This window comes from Haliaeetus albicilla, chromosome 9 (genome assembly GCF_947461875.1).
Source record: "Haliaeetus albicilla chromosome 9, bHalAlb1.1, whole genome shotgun sequence".
Taxonomy (NCBI): Eukaryota; Metazoa; Chordata; class Aves; order Accipitriformes; family Accipitridae; genus Haliaeetus; species Haliaeetus albicilla.
In genome coordinates, this window is record NC_091491.1 from 24301372 (window position 1) to 24318454 (window position 17083).

General features: G+C 41.5%; 1 protein-coding gene across 14 annotated transcripts in view; it reads right to left on the minus strand.

Annotated features, from left to right (window-relative positions):
• The window catches only part of DOCK10 (dedicator of cytokinesis 10), a 166363-nt gene that overhangs the window by 90391 nt on the left and 58889 nt on the right, over positions 1-17083 (minus strand). For 12 of the 14 annotated variants that reach the window (XM_069792124.1, XM_069792123.1, XM_069792127.1 and 9 more), the window contains exons 2-3: positions 14078-14197; positions 6340-6429 (exon numbers count right to left, since the gene is read on the minus strand). In XM_069792124.1, coding sequence (XP_069648225.1) covers positions 6340-6429; positions 14078-14197 — 210 coding nt within the window. The remainder of the gene's footprint in view (positions 1-6339; positions 6430-14077; positions 14198-17083) is intronic. The other 2 variants (XM_069792122.1, XM_069792130.1) reach the window with 1 other exon arrangement.

A 17083-nucleotide genomic window follows, 5' to 3' on the forward strand; every position in this document is an offset into this window, starting at 1 on the left:
GCACTGTTGACCAGGCAAGCTGCACAGCCCATTCCCAAGGGCCCTATCAAATTCAGGTCATTTATTTTCTTTTTTCTTGTTGCCCATCTGGCCTAATTTTTCCTCAGAGAGACAGACAATCCTGCAAGCTTTTCCCACCTGTAACTTCTTAGCTCTGGTTCTGGTGATGACAGCATGATGGCTACCACAGTGAAACAGGCACTTAAAAAAGATTTACCCTGCAATGCAAATGAACATTTTGGAGAAAAAAAGAGAATGGGAAGTGAAAGAAACATAAATGAAGCAAACACCCTGAAAAACTCCCCTGCTTCTATTGTCTCTAAGGTCAGTGCTAGGTATGTGGTCTTCAGAAATACAGATGCACATATGATAAAAGTAATTCATGGAACAACTGGGCTTCTTGCAGAGAAACTGCATGCAGAGCAATCCTGCCATCTCACTCACCCTTGAAGGGCGGCTATTTCTGAGGTGGAAAGCAGGACGTGAACAGAGAAGGGCAAGCCCATGCAACACCTTGGAAACAGAAAGCAAAGACCTTCCAGAGCTGGATGTGGCAAAAGTGCTAAAGGGGAAGCTGGAAAGATGGTTCCATGCTCCGCCCCGTGACCAGGGACATGCATGGCACTGCTCATAAAGTCTTCCCAACCGCTGCTCCCTCCTGTGACCTCTGCTGCAACAACCAAAGGCAGTATGTGGGGATTTGGGAAGGTGGAAGGTGGTGTGATCACCCTGGCTTGAAATTCAGCCCTCCACCCCAGGCCTACCCCTGCTCCCTTACACCTGTGACAAGCACAGCAGCATCACGACTAGCTGCTAGCAACCTAGACCTTCATTTTGGGGCTTTCAAACCTGTTTCCAAAGTAACACAGTTCACACATATAGTAACGTCCAGTGACACAGCAGTGTAACAAACCAAAACGTTAAAACACACTATTATTTTAAAGTATTAAACATTTAAAAAAAGCATTTACCTCTTGTGCTATCAAAAGACCCACTGTCCTTTAATAATGTATGTCATTGTCCTGACACTACAGTTCTTTAAAGTACTTCGATTTGGAAGCTGGGGAAATCTACACTCTGATGAGCAATAATAAAACTTTCTTTGTGACATTTATCAGCAGGAGTTCCCATTTTAATTTGACTTTGAAATATATAAGAGTAGTGCAGATTAGGCTGTAAATAAAAAAGCCTCAGAAATAAACTGTATGGACACATAACCACTTTCAGTTGTTATACAGAAGGCTGTGGCTCTTTTAACATTATGACTAATAAAACTCACATTTAATAATTACTTACAGATCCTGTAGACACAACCTGCAAAAACTCAAATAAAAAAATCCCCCAGATGAATGGTGAGGGCTCCAAAAACTTACTACAAGTGACAACTCCAACTTCTGCATCTAGAAAATCTACACGGGAAAGTTAAGAGGCATCCACATGAATACTGTACTGTAGCAGACAAAATTAACTGTATCATCCATCACATGAAGTTTCAATATTCTCACACTGTTATTTCATTTTGCTGTGGTGCTTTTCAGCCAGCACGGTCCTTACCGCTCTAAGGATGAAGTGTGAGGACTACAATTACACCCACAAATGAAAAGAAGCCAACACTGCGGTGCAGGAAAGCTCAGCCTCAACAGCCCTCCCCAGCAAGCTTGTTTCTTCATAGTCCTCATCTTTAAGAGTCATCTCCCTAAGTTAAAACAGCACCATTTGACATCAGCTGTAGAGTCACTACACAGGTTTAAGCAATGCTGCACGTGCAGGCTGCTGTTAGTACACCGCGTTCTGGGTTTACCTCAGACTCCCTTACTCGATGCGCTGGCAGATTCCAGGTGTCACATGCATGACACAATCGGGTCACACATGCCATTAATAACTGGCCTACAGGTTGCTAAGATGACAACTGCCTAGATGTCTGTGATTTGAAAGAAGCAATTGGTTCTACAATGACTTTTAGAGCTATAAGCGTGCTCAACCACAGCTCAAGAGTGCCAGCAGATTTCTGAAGGAGACAGGCCTGACTTGAACCTAGGAAAGTTGGCCCTTTGATAATACTAACAAGCCCCAAATCAGCCCGTCTGCACAATAGTAGGCGATCTACCTCAGTGACCAGTAAGAAGTGCATAGCAGAATGATAGTAGCAATAGGATTTTAACATGAACTCCACCACCTTTGCTAGAATATGGATGAGACCACCAGCTATAGCACTTGCGAGCTGATCCAAGGCCCAGCGAGTCACCAAAGGAGCCCTCCCTGTAGCAGCCACCGCTGCCAAATCAGACTCCTGAAGCAAAAAGAATGGATCAGGAGGTACTGGTCTACCCGGGAGGGAGGCATGAGACAGCTTCTCAGAGGCACCTCTGGGCTTATTTTCCACAATTACACTGCATAACCTAGGGAAGCTCCTGCAGCAACCTGCTCCGTCCTTCTTCTGCCCCTGCACAGCTCCCGGCACACCACTCCTCATGCACGGGGCCAGCCCGGCTGCAAACATGCTTCCCAAAAACGTATCCAAGTAGCACCTCTCATTTTTGGAGGGATCATCTGGCTTAAACTCATTTAAGAAGGGACAGTTGACAGCTAATATTTATTTACTTTCTGCATTTTTTTCATATATACCTAAAATTTCATTCATATAGATACACCCACGCAAATAATATGCATGTGTGTGTACAAGCATGCATGCTTTCTAAAAATACTGACTTGATGAATACCAACATGGGATTAAATACGTTGCAATTAGATAGCTTAAGTTCCTCAAACTAAATATAGCTTTGAATTGCAAAATGCACTATCCCCTTATATTTCCGAATGAAATGTGGGAAAAATCCTAAGGATTGCCATTTGATCTGCATACTCAGGACTACAGAGTTGGGAAAGGTGATATTAGGAATGTTTTCACTGTCTAAAAGGAAGAATTTTATTTTTTCTTGTGGAGTGAATGCTTCTATTTGCCAAAATTACAGACCATGAGGGCAATGCTGACTGGCATAAATACATGCAGTGGACTCTGTGAGGAGTGAGAAAATTCAGAATTTGGGAGGAAACAGCACGGTACCATAGAGAATTAAAGGAAGTCAGGAATACTTAGAAAAAATAAACACTGAAGACAATTTTATTCTGGCTTTAAAAGTTTCTTGGAAGTTCTCTTTTCTTAGAACCTAAATTGGTTACTCAAGCTCCTCCTGCCTACGAAAAGTTAAGGTGGAAAAATCCACAAGGAACATATCCTAAGACAACTACCGGTATAGGAATGATTGATTCACAACATATTACCTTTAGAATATACCTAATAATTAGGTATAAATTAATAAAGGCACTCAGATATTTATCAATCATAAAATGTAAAATATTTATTCTCTTTGCATCCTACAGAAAATATTTAGTTACCAAAGGACTATTTATTTATCCAAGTCACCTTAATTTTATTTTTTTTAAATTTTCATGTTACAGTTTCAGCAGAAAGAAGAAGGCTAGACATCTTATTTAAAGTAAATTCTTCTGCCTCAACCATTACAATAACATCTGAACATCATCAACAGTTAAAGTTTTTGGTTACTGAGGAATCTAAAATCAGTAATTAAGAGAACTGAATTAGACAAGTAGAGGCACAAACCTTCCACTACAGGTGGACAGCATCAAATGCTATCCACACTGAAAGCTTTCCTCAGCAACATCAGCCTCATCTTTCTTCATCTGGGTTGTCAGCTCTTGTGCATCCACAAACCGATATTGCACAGGCAATCAAGTCATCCTGGCATGCCTGCAAGTACTGTTTATGATCACTTGAGCAAAGGGAATCTGATCAAATCCCCAAGCTGTCATATGGATGGATTTTGGTAAGGGCTGGGGAAGAAAACCTGATCCTTGAAGGGCTCTAGCAATGAAAAAGCTAGAGATGGAAGTAAAGCCTTTCTACGGTCACCAGGAGGAAACAAACACCCAGGAAGAGACAGACAGGGTTTTAAGGCTTTATCAGACTTCTGACAACTGTTTTACATGACCTAGTAGTACCTTATAGACAAGGCCATCTGAACAGCACCACATGTGCAGAAGGATGAGATAGAAGATCATGGATCTGAGCTCTTGAAATTGTTTCAATACCATGTCCTCACACTGGGCTGTATGAAGAAAATTAGTTTCATCTTCAAGAGCAGACCCTTCATTTGTAGTTAACTGACTTGCTCCATGTCTTTGTGTTGCAACTTGCTAAACTACTGAGATAGCGTAATATACACTAATGGTCAGATAGCCCTTACCACTTACGGGGAACACCAAAATGGCTTTAGTGAGATGAAGCTGTACATTGCTTTTGTATAGCTTCCCTAACAGTCCAATTGGGAATTAGACATTTGATCCTGGGCTGTAACAAGTCCAGCTGACCAACAGATGGTCAAGTATGTACACCATCACTGTTCATGATATCATAGTATATTTGAAGAAGGAGAAGACTCCTTCACTGAGTAAAGTGTTGGCTTTTTCACAGCTCCAAAAAAGAAGTAAAGGTCACAAACTCCACTCCTGCACATCTATCCAGAAGTGCTGAACACCAGCCTGGAACACAACAGATTGCTGCTGGGTCAGTACAGATTTGTGCAATTGCTGCAGTGGACTCCACTCACAGATCTTTACAGCACCCCGTGCTCAGTTTTACTTAATTTTGGACTAGAAACCATCTTATTCCTGGAGCTTAATTTATTTTATATGTAGCTTTTGGCTTTGTGGCGAAGTGGAACATATGCATTACTACTTTAAAAGAGGGTCTTATCCTGCTACTATTCCATGCACAGGCTTAGTTCTGTAGTATTGGTTTTTTCCACTGCTTTGCTCCTCTCTCCCCCTCCCCTTGGCTTACTGGTATTGCAGAGAGAGCTAATAGATGTGCTCGATATGTATTTTACCAGGTTGTCATTAGCATCCCCTTGGAGCACTCAGCTGAAATGATTCCCAGACACTGTGTACTATGTTCCATTTTTAGACCTACCACTCTCTCTATAAAGCCATGAGCACAGTGCTGGCCTTGCAACTTGTGGAACCTTAAAATAAAAAGCAGACCCTAAAGTGCTGAAAGGGCAGCAAGGCCTCTGGGAAAGTAGGTAATTCCACAAGCTATGTTATCTTTTAACCCTACTGTTAGATTAAGAAAGATGGCTAAGTTCAGGCAATTTGAGCTGGCACTAAGTTGCTATCACTCTTTCTAGACCTGCTGCAGAGAAATAGGGCCAGCCTGTAAAATGTCACGTTGCATACAATTCAACAGCTACATTTCTGCCTGATCTTGGATTTTATTTTTTCTAATCCCTGTGTTTGTCTGCAACTGACTTTTCCTCCGCAAATTATCTTGGAGTTATAGTGCATATGAAATAGCTTATACTCATTCAAACCAGGAAGCCAGGTATGAAAAATCCCAATCTGGGAAAAGAGAGGCAGAGAACACACACATTACAGGCTAATTTTAAGTGCTTGGAATTAAATCCCGTATAGATGTTGGCTGAAAATTTGGTTTCATAAATTTGTTTTGTTAATGCAAATGATGACCTATACTTTACAACTCTAGTCAAAGACGGGGAAGGTTCAGGGAGCCATCTAAATTCCTTTGAACAGTACAGCCAGCACCTCCAATGTCCTTCAAAGTGATAAAAGCAGGGACAACCTGAAATATCCCTGAGGTAGCAGGAAGAGCAATCTCCTCCTACAGTCTTAGATCAGGTATGGAAACTATACAACTATAGGGTTTTTTTTTTAAAGGTAGAGCAATTAATCACTCCTGGTGGGGCTCTAACTGCCACGGAAGAACTTTTCTCAACTTTCTACTATGAAGGTAGAACAGACTCTAAATACTGACAATAAACACCTACACATCCTTCACAGTGCAGCTACTCCTCAGATAGCTATAACATACACCTCCGAATAAGATACATACCTTGTAATAACTCTAGCAGTCTAAACCAGCGTCAAATAGTTATCTTTTTTTGGAAAGATATCAAAATTTTCAGAGTGCAAAGAGCATTCAAATCCCCAGTGAATAGTACTCATGTAAAAATACCAACATCAATATCAGTGGACTAGTAGTGACAGGGAATGCAGCTGGAAAGCAGTAGAATTAGAGGCTGATTTAATGCATTTTCAATTTTTCTAGATACAGACATCTCAGAATAGGCACCTGCAAATATGCCATTAACCCTCCCCCTCCTTCCGGCCTCCAAAATTCAAACCTGATTCAAATCACCTAAACAATATTAAAAGAAAAAGATGTTCATTATAATCATAGCAAGCCTCCCCCAAACCCTTGGTTTTATTTAATATTAAAGGATACACACACTAGATATTTACCTCTCTAACAAATAAGTTTTCTGCTTTCTGTTCTGCATCTTCAGGTACAGAAGGATAAAGCGTCCTGATTTCCAGTGAAATTGTGTCCGTCTGACAATAAACAAAAAAAAGCAAATTAGTCAGAGTGACAGAACAGCAGTTTTGTCTCATGAAGAGGTTAAGAACCTTATTATTATGGCTTGCATTTTTCAATTTGTCATGCAGCCAATACATATGCATACCAACAACTACAACCCAGCTCCTGCCCACACATGCTATTCAATACTACTAGCTAAAGCATTAATTACAAGCAAGAACAGTGTTCAAATAGATTTCTGGGAACAAAGTTGTTCCAAGCAAACTTGTTTCAGTTTCTGAGGTTTCTGATACAAAAAGTCATCAAGTCTTCCTTACATCTTCTCCCAGAAATATAGACCAAATTCAACAGTGTTACTTGCTTCCTCCACTTCCCTTCTTCCCCTCTTGCCTTTTCAGGAACGAATGCGGAAACAGAACGAAAAGCTTTGACTCTTTTGGAAGGAGAAGAGAGGAGCAGAGAGTCCTCCCAATCAGTTGCAAAAGGACTACCACAAGACAGCCTGATGGTCAGAAAGCAAGTGGAACCAGGCCACAGCTTCTCAGTGGGGCGTTTCCACCTGCGGGTGCAGACAGCAGAGCAGGATTGACATGGGACTCCTGACGCTTCCTGCAACCTCCTTTCAGTCTCAACAGACGCTGCACAAATGAAGCCATTTTTCTGAAAGCAGCTCCTGACTGAGCTAGCTTGTCAGGCCCCACAGCAGGAAACCACACAGAGAAGTAGATCTCCAGAAGGTCTCCACACGGAGCCAAGCTTCCCTTAGTTCCCACCAGGCCAACGAGAGGCCAGGGCCACCAGCAGTGCTCCTCTGTGTGACCCAGGGCCTCCATGCCGAGGTCAGGCAAGGCAGCCACTTTGCGAAAGTCACAGGAGAGGATGCTTTGGGGTATTTGGAATTAATCCACAGATCTGGCCCACTCATCTTCTCTGTCATAAGAGGGGAAAACAAACAAAACCAAACTCCAGCAGATCAGATTATGCTCTCCGTTACAGTGGAGTAACTCCACCACTCAAGACAACGAAGGACTGAACCCAAGACAAATCTGATCTCCCAAGCTCATTTTCTCTTCCATTACAGAAAGGCACATAGATTTCTGGAGGAAGGACTATGGCATGAGACTGGTTTAGTATGAAGAACCACTACTTATTAATACCGTGAAGCAGCCTGTGCCGCTGGAGGATCTCCTCCTAGTCGCCAGCCTTAGACTAAAAAGTGGTGTTTTTTCTCTACAAATTGAAGCACTCAGACTCTACGCGACAATTGCCTGGATATTATTGACTGCATTTTTCCTTAAAGCTTACACAGACCACACCGATCCCCCTCCATCACTTTCCGTATGAGTAATTATGAAAGAAAGGCATGTGTCACTCAGGCAGATGCAAATGTCATGGGATTCCCCAAACTTTTTCTGTTTCATCTGGATAGCTCAGGATACAACGTGATTAAAACACTTTGGCTCCCACAAATAACGATGGTGTCTCATAGACACCACAAAGTGAAACCCCCCCGGTTGTTCTGACAAACTAATCGCAGTTTCCTAAATGCAGGTTCCTGGGCCCTACCCAGCTGTACAACCAAAGCCTGTGTGCAGTGGTGATTTACACGATGGAGAAGCATGAATTTTCAGGCCACATTTAGTAATAGTGAAGATGTCTGAATCCTTGGTTGCTTAGGGACCTCCCAGCAGTGCCCATAGTCTCTGGAACATGCTTCATTACTTTTACTTCACATATACATGACATTTTAAGTCCTGTTTTTTAAGCGGTCCTGAGAAGACGCAATCCCTGAGCATAGCTGAAAACCGACAGGTGCCCCTGAAGTCCATCATATGGAGATCTTCCCATGGCTGGGGCCGCACTGCCAGCAGCAGCAGCGGCCACAAAGCACGCACACCATCCTTCCATGATATCATCACTGCTGAAGATCAGCTGCTGTTTCCAGACTAAGGCAGAGTGGGAGGCCACAAGAGAAGAGACATGTGATGCACTCTGTACCTCTCACTGACCCGGTTGGGATGGTGACTAACCTGCAGAGAGGCGAACAATCTCTTATGCTTGCCCATGACAAAACTTATCTGCCCCATGTATTACACAGAAGATAGTTTCCAGTGGTTTTTTTTTTAGTTAAGATATATAGTAAGTCAAATTTTTTACCTAATACAATGCTTCTTGTCAACTGATATCAACACACTGACCAAGACAGCTGACATTTGCCTTAATGGGGTCATTGTGCCTCCCTTCCCTTACACAGCTTGTTAAAAATACTGTAGCTGAACAAGACATGTAACTCAAGCCCACTGTTTCGCCTGTGGTACGCTCCCCAATTTCCTTCTCAAAAAGTCTGCACTTGAAAGAAAGAAAAATAGCCCTGCAAAACAGAGAAATCGGGTAACGTTGGGCTTGCCGCATTTGTGGACTTTGCCAAAGAGTATCACAGGTTTATTTACATAGAATTGGGACATGGAAAGACTTGTGTACTGTTATATTTAAACTTGTTTTAAAAACTACAAAGCACTTCCCTTCTGAGAATTAGTTATGTTTAACCACTTAGCTGCAAAAGCCTTGCCACAAAAACACTTCCTGTTCATAGTTGATTACTTCCAAAGTTAAATGCTCTTAGAGGCTGATCAGGCATAGCATGTATTCACCAAAACCTTTTTACTTCAGAAAACAACTAAATTTCAACAACAGACTAAGTGCTTCTGAAAGGGTCATCAAGAAGATAAAGGATTTTATTTACAGAATTCAGCATTTATAAATGTGCTTTGAATGCAGCCTAATTTTCTAATGTTTAGGCAATCATAGCAATTGTCTGTTCAAATCAGAGGCCAACTACCTTCTCATTTGTGCATGCAAACTGTGATAATCAAATAAGGCAGGTATCAGCCTAAAACATTTAATTCCATAATTCCTCTGAATTATTTTTTTAAATCTATTTTATATAAATATCCTATATCCAACAATGATTTCTGGCATTCAGCCAGGCTGTCTCATTTGCATAAACTGTTGGCCCCAGGTGTCTGATTAGTCATAAGGTGCAATTTAATTAAGCACCCTCTCTTGCTACATCCACTTTCTACAGTGGAAGCCACAAGTTAATATTGCTCCTTATCAACAATTGATTAGGAATAATGTTTTCAGACAGTGTCTACTTCCCACTGACATGGTGAGTTTAGTTTTTGAAAATGGAGTTCAAGCTCCATTAGCCATTTCAAACATTTTCACGCTGAATCTATTCTAATAGCTTTTAGTCTGAAAGCATGTTACCAGTGGTTAAATCTTTAGACGGATGCATCAAAAATTACTATATTTACTTCCTGAAAAGGCAGCCCTTCTAAGAGAGCTAACCGCACACAGGCAGAAATGTTCCTGTATGTCAATGCTTAGATTCAATCTCTCTAAAGAAAAGCTGCTCAGCCCCATTTTCATCCAAGTAAACAGATTTCCTTAACATTACCAAAAACTGTAATGAGTTAGACCATCAAATTAAAAAGCAGGGTAAGATGCAACACTGCTGTACAAATACCACCGTGCAAATGCTGTTGCTATACGGGGCTCCCAACAGGCTCCTGTCTGCTGTCCCAGCACAGACCTCACTGCGTGCAGGGGCAAAGCGAAAGGGAAGTGAGCACAGAGCACATTTAAAGGACAGATTTTTGCCCCATCACTCACTGAATCACATTAAGTGTGACAGGTTATGCTTTGCCCACACGGTAGGCTTTGCTGACTGCATTAACTCTCTCTGTTTAAACAGTTAGAGTGCACCCCTCTAAGTCTAGATACCTCTTGCTTTCCTGTTCCTCCCAGCTGATGCGAACTTGTACATCAGATACCCATATCCCATTAGTCATGAAAATAATGGACTCAATTTCTGCTCCTCTAAGGATGAGCAGACACTGCCCATCACATGGGAAAGTGGAAGATGAGTCATGTGGTATTGAAAATAACCCATGATCTCACCACTATAACTCTTCTGATATTAGAAATAACAGTCAGGTTTACAGGATTACTTCCAAGGAGGCTCCAAGTCCTGCACTTAGAGCTGCCCCTATGGCACACGTGCTCTGTTTCATGTGAAGAGGCAGTCTCATTGCCCACTCTTGCCCTCTCTTCTTAAAGATGCATCTGGTTCTGTTGTGAACTTCTGTATCCAAACAAACAACTTTTGTCTCTGCACAATATCTAGATAGCAGAGGTTTCACAACCCAAAAAATAGGGAGATTTTGGCTATTCCTTGTTCAGAGGTTAAAAAAAAAAGAAGCCTGGAAACAGTCACACCTGCAGTGGTGGAGAGTATCAACCTGTACAACCCAGGCCCTCTTCTAAGGCCTCTATCATACTTGGAGGGCACCTGGATGGGCTTTCAAAAGCCTAGAAGAGCCAGGAGCACATGTCAGACTGCACTTCAGTAGGTTTTATATTACATAGGTAAGCTTTGCCATCTTACACCTGTCCTAAATGTGCCACTAAGGAAGGGCACCAATGATTCTACGCAAGACTTGAGATCCTGGGGAGATTGAAAAGACACTGCTGGGGGTTCAGTGAATTTCCTAAGGATGAAGACATGAGGAAAGGATGAAAAAATACTTATGAAAGAATACAGCAAGCATTTTGCTTGGATACATAAAGGCGCTTAGGAGCAGAAGTCCAATGTATGACAACAAATCCGTGCAAGACTAAGATGTGAAAGGTTAAAGGCGAGAGGGAGACCAATCTGAAGGAAGTTGTCACACTTCTTTCATGGCCTTGTTTCTGGTAAACACGTAGGAGAAAAGTAAGAAATAGGAATGCCAGACAGCAGCAGTTTCAGTTGTCAAGGGAGAGTGTGGCCAGGTCTGGGGAACAAAAGATGAATGCAGCACGGTAACCCAATGGTGAGGATGCAAACCTATCAGCATCACCACCAAGCATGCATTTTTAGGAGTGCAACATGAAGCCCATCAACTCCCACTTACTACCACCAAGAAGTACAGTGCAAGCTCATACTCATGTGACAGGGAGCTCCTGTGAAGCTCTGCAGATCCTTCCTCCATACAGTTGCAGTACTGCTGCAGAACTTTCCACTGGCCATTATTTCACAGCACAGCAACAGAAGGGTAATTCGCTCGCTGGATCCAGGAACAGGTGACAAACGAAGCCAAGTGGACATGCTTTTTCTCAAAGGGAAACTGGACTTTGAGCAGGCAGGAGGAGAGTTAGCAAGCAACGCGTTGCTAGGAAAACAGGAAGTGGAACTGATGTGAATCAATTTTTTTTTTTTTTAAAGGATTATTAAGAACAGTTACAAAACAGTGAAGCATCTTTTCCCTGGCTGGACTAAAATCAGAGAATGCATCTTTGTAATGTATACATCTTGTATTCTTCTGTTGAAATGCAGGGAAACGGAGGAATAAAATCCATCGGGTTCAGATGGATAGCAAGAATTCTTTGCTGTTCCACAGACTTCTCGTAAGATGTTGGAAATGACCAAGAAAAGTCTTGTGAGAATAAATGCATTCTCTCTGAATTGCATTCAAAGAGAGAAAGCAATTCTGAGACAAAACAAAAGACCAGACAGTATAGCAGCTATGATGATAATTGACCTATATCTGATGCATGTGGTGAATACTACACATCCAGAAATGGGAAATCATTATTAAAAGCAGAATTTTCTCTTATGCTCACTCCCTCAGCCAATTCTTTTGGTAAGGTTTCACTCTGAAGAGACTTTTGTCCGTAGGATGTGCTAACACACAGGTCCAAACTGGGGCTGCATCAACACTGAGCCACAAAGTCTGAAGCAATTGTAATCATTAGGAGTTAAACAGTAACGTCCACCATTTCCTGGGGCATTATCACATTAAATAACACTCAGAGCTAGCCTGAGCACCCTCTAATTCAGTCAGACGTGGATCTCTTTCTACTCAAATGGCTGACCCAGACTTTTGTGCACAGGTGATATTTCAGGAGGAAGGAGCAGGGCTATAAATAGACACTCTGCAGCTGGAAAACCTGTCTGCTACGAAAGCTCTGCAGTCCTGTCTGGTGGCATAGGCTCTTGTTACTGCAGCTGACTTCAACAGAAGATAACAAAGAAAAGAGACGGGTTTATTGCAAGGATATGGACCCTACCTACCACTGCCTCTGCTCTTCTGTGAGTACAGGCCACTCCTACTACGCAAGTACCTCTCTTATTTGTCTGAATCTTTTTCTCTTCTTTTTAAAAATTTAAATAGATTATGCAGAATAGTTGCAAAGCATATCACAGAGAAAACAAAATAGAAGTAGCTACTAAAAGCCAGGCAGCAACTGCTCAAAATGAAAAGAAAATAAGGATATGAAAATATGGTTTGACAGGCAGAGGTCTTGAGCAGTAGGACATGATTCTCCTTTCGCTGAGAGGGTTTGCTCCACTGACTTGAGCTTAGTTATTCTAAATCAAGGGGCCCAAGGGCCTTGTGACAGCACACAGTATGTCTAGTCAGCTTTATAATGCTAAATTTCAATTTCATAAATTCACAAATGTGCAAAAAGGATAAAGGAATTAACGATGATGAGGAAATCTATTCTGTTTAGCTTTCTCTCAATCCCATGAGCACATTAACTCAGTTAATGCCACCAAGGAAATAGAGCCATTTAGTAAAACAAGCAGTCGATTAGATTAACCCAGTCCCACAGGACAGTAGCAGTGCCATGAGCTGATGGGGAAGGGCCCTCACACAGTGGTTACAATTGGTCACAAATAGAAACGTATTTCCATTAGAGAATGCCTATTCATCAAAATCTAAATCCTTCACAGAGAACGGCTGATTTTGAAAAAATTGCTATAAGATGCAGGCAATCTGCCAGCTTACTTGCCTGGCAGCACGCCTCCCCAGCCACCCAGCACGCAGCCCCTGCCCTCCTGTGCTGCCCCATCACTGCTGCAGTGAGGGCTGCCCTGGACTTCCAGGTTCTCAATTTCTTTGCAGCTTGCCAGGACAAGCAATGGTGAACCTGGGTTGAGGTCAGGCATCTCCACAGCTGCAGGCTCTGGTATCCTCAGCACTGGGGATTCTGCACCCCCCCATGACTCAGGATGCCAGATCTCAAACCCCACTGGAGAAGAGTTTAAGACAACCCCCAAACCAAATAAAAATCAAGTCCGTTTGGATTTATCTCTCTCATGCAACCTAATGTCAGCAACTGCTCAGCTTGGAAATATGTCACGGCCGTCGTCTAAAAAGTCTGACTTTGAGCAGAAGGCTGGGAATCATGGGCTGTCAAGTGTCCAAATACATTAAACAGAATAGGATCAGAAAGACTGGATGTAAGTTACAGAAGTGTGATTAAATTAGATCATAACAGTAGGGAGAAATTCCAGTACTGCGCTGAGCAAACAGACAAGTATATGTTATGGAATAACATGTTGTCTGAGCTCCTGAAATATATTTGCGAACAATCAGGATTCGAGCTTTATCTAATCCTGAACAGTGAATTCACTCATATACGACTGTCAGAGAAAAAACAACCAGCATGAATTTGGTGATGGTGGGGGAAGTAAGGCATTATGCATAAATTAAGAAAATCTTAAAAAGCCCTTGGGCAACTTCTGGCTCTTCCTCTAGCAATGAAGATAAAATAAATAAATGAACAGACAAACCTAAGAGAAAGAATAACACATATTTGCCTTGTACTTACTGAGAAGTCATCATCGGGGAATAAGATCAGATCCTTAAACTGGTTATCCCCAATATTTTTTTCAATCTCTGTGATAACAGCTTCATAATCCAAAGGCTCCAAAAGTTTGGGTTTTTCCTGCTGTGGAAAAAAAGAAAAGATCAGGTAATCTCTCTACACTCAAATTTGTCTTCCTCTCCCTTCATAAACTGAGATCCGCTGCATTTTTCCTTTTTTTACACGAACGTATGAATAACTTCTTCCCCCCTCCACCATTCTTCCCAGCTTATTGCAGCTGAGCTCATGCAAGAACAGTGGAAGTGAGGAAGTTGGGCCAGTTGTAACAGTCACTCTCCATCTGATAACTCAAGAGCCATCTGTCAGCTCATTACAGAGACCAAACCCACCACATTAACTTACCTGTCATTCTCAGGAACAATCTTTCTCCATAAATACATGTAGGCAAACAGACAGATGGACACAATTTGAACTGCACATAGATATGACTTTGAGCTAATATGTTATTCTGTAAGTAACCTCCTAGTTTCTTCACTATCTTACACAGTCCCACCTGTTGAACTGCTAGTAGCTTGTGAGTGTCACCACATTGTCTTACTTGGTAATAATCCAAGGTTATTCTCCCGGAGTAAACTATCTGGCACCCATCCCCATGGTTTCTCTTGTCAGAAACGGGATTAGTATCATCGTAATAGTACTATTATTGCCTGAAAGAGTGGTAAAGTAAGAAACCACCATAGGAACAGCCAAACAAAAGTAAAGTCACATTGTCTCGAAATACAACCCAAAAATAGAAAAAGAGAAGCCCGTCTGACATGCTAGAATACATTAAACAAATAAAGAGTCATGTACTAGAGTGACAACATTTGCTTGATTGAAAGACTTAAGCATCGGAAAGAGTAAATGAGAAAGGGCAAGAGAACTGCTAGAAGACATGGAAAAGCAGGTGATAAGAGAGAAAAAGGACACTAGTGGAAAGCAAATGCAGAAACATTTCTGCAGAATAGATTTTCAGTCTGATGCAATGATGGACATTAAGTAAGTTGTATTTTACCCACTGTTCTTGCACTGTGCTATCCAGATTAATATAAAGTTTCCCTCCCTCCCTCTCCCCTAAACCAAAGCCACGGTGTATTGGAAAAGAAAGCTTTCACATCTCCATGAAACAAATGTCTCCAATGGGCAATCTCATGATTCTCCATCATATTTGATTATTTATATAATGTCATTCACATATGGTCCATTATACACATCACGGTCCAAATATACAAGTCTCTCCCTCTTTTGACTTTGTTCTAGAGAGTTCCTGTTTTTTTCAGTAATTACAGTCATCTCAAGATTTCTCCCCAGCCCTTATGAACACTGTTTCCCTTCTAACTTCCCTAAGTTCAAGACTTCCTTCAGTATCAAATGCATCTATGAAAAGTTTAATCAAATATCAGTAACACAGCCATCAAAATAGATTAAAACACTGGGATACACACGTTCCTAGAAAGTTATTCAATTGCTGAACAGCTTATGACAGAATTAAAGAATAACTCAGGACCTCTGCAGGTCATCTATTCCAACCCCCTGCTCATATTCGGGCGAGTTGGATCAGGCTGCTTGGGAACTTCCCATATGAGTCTTGAAAACCTCCAAGGATGGAGATGCAATTTAAAAAGTTGGAGCTGTTCCTCCAACAGTTCAGTCTATTAACTGTCTTCTCAGTCTATTAACTCTCTTAGTCCCATTTGCCAGCTTAAGAGTTAATAAACTTCTAAAAATCATTAGTATTTAGCATTCACAGGCCACAAGCTCTATCTACTGATGCTGAGACATTAAAGACTTGTAAAAGATAGACAAGATCAACACATAACAGTAATAAATAGAACTTTTTTTGAAAGCTCTTTCCCAAGGAAAGTGGTTCATGAGTGTTGCTGTGGGATGAGAGGGAGGAAAGAGAAGCAATAGCTGACCCACCTAAATATGGTGTATCTTTGACTACCAACTCCCAGGAAACCACTAAAAGATCTGTCTGTATGAATAAAATAAAAAAAGGATTCTGACACACAGATAGTGGGCTAGATTCCTTCCTAGATGAATCTGGAGACATACAACAACAGCTGTCCGTCTTGCCTGAGAGTTATGAAGGGGAGATTGAATTAGAAATAAAACTTGGGATTGTTTAACAGAAAAAAGAAACTTATCTAGAGGAAGGCCACTGTAAAACTCAAAAGGCCCAAATGGGAAAAAACAGCTTTAAAGTTTAATTTAGATTCTGCAACAGGACTGTATAACAGTGCGTGATGTTGAGGTTAAGACAAGGCACCCTACTACGACACATGAGACTTCATATTAACCTAGCCATGTTTACCTTGTACTGTCCCAAGCCAGTACTTGGCCCTGGCTAATACCAGTTGACACATTAATATCCAGTCCTGCTCAAGAAACACTCGAGTTGAGTAACAGCTGTATTCTTTAGTGAGGTTTCAGTCTGCCATTTGCTGACAGCAGTTCCCCACAAAAACGTAACGGGCTCATCCAACCATCTCACCATGCACAGCTTGCTCTCATTTCCTTTCAAGTTATGTTGAGTCACTGCAGTATCCTGTAGCCATGAGTTTTAGACTCTCCTTCACTGAATCTACTATCGTATCTATTTAAATATTCCTATACAGACATAAGTTTCAATGAGTTAAAACATGAAGAGAAAACACCAGTGCACACTGAGACCACCATCTCTGCTGTACCACTCATTTTGGGAACGATGCCCAGGTCTGAACAAAGTTTACTCCGTCCAAGTTTAGCACAAAGCTTGTAGTAATGTAACTGTTACCTTCAGTAGGAAACCTTATAGCAACCACTTACAAGAAAACTCAAAGTAAAAGTGAAAAAATACATTTACTGACATTTATGAGGCACAAGTATTTCATGCAGGCATCCTGGGTAGTGGTTTCACTAAACTGTGTATGTTTTCTGCAGAAAGTCTGTGACATTGACTACACTAAGAACTCCCCCTTCCTAGAG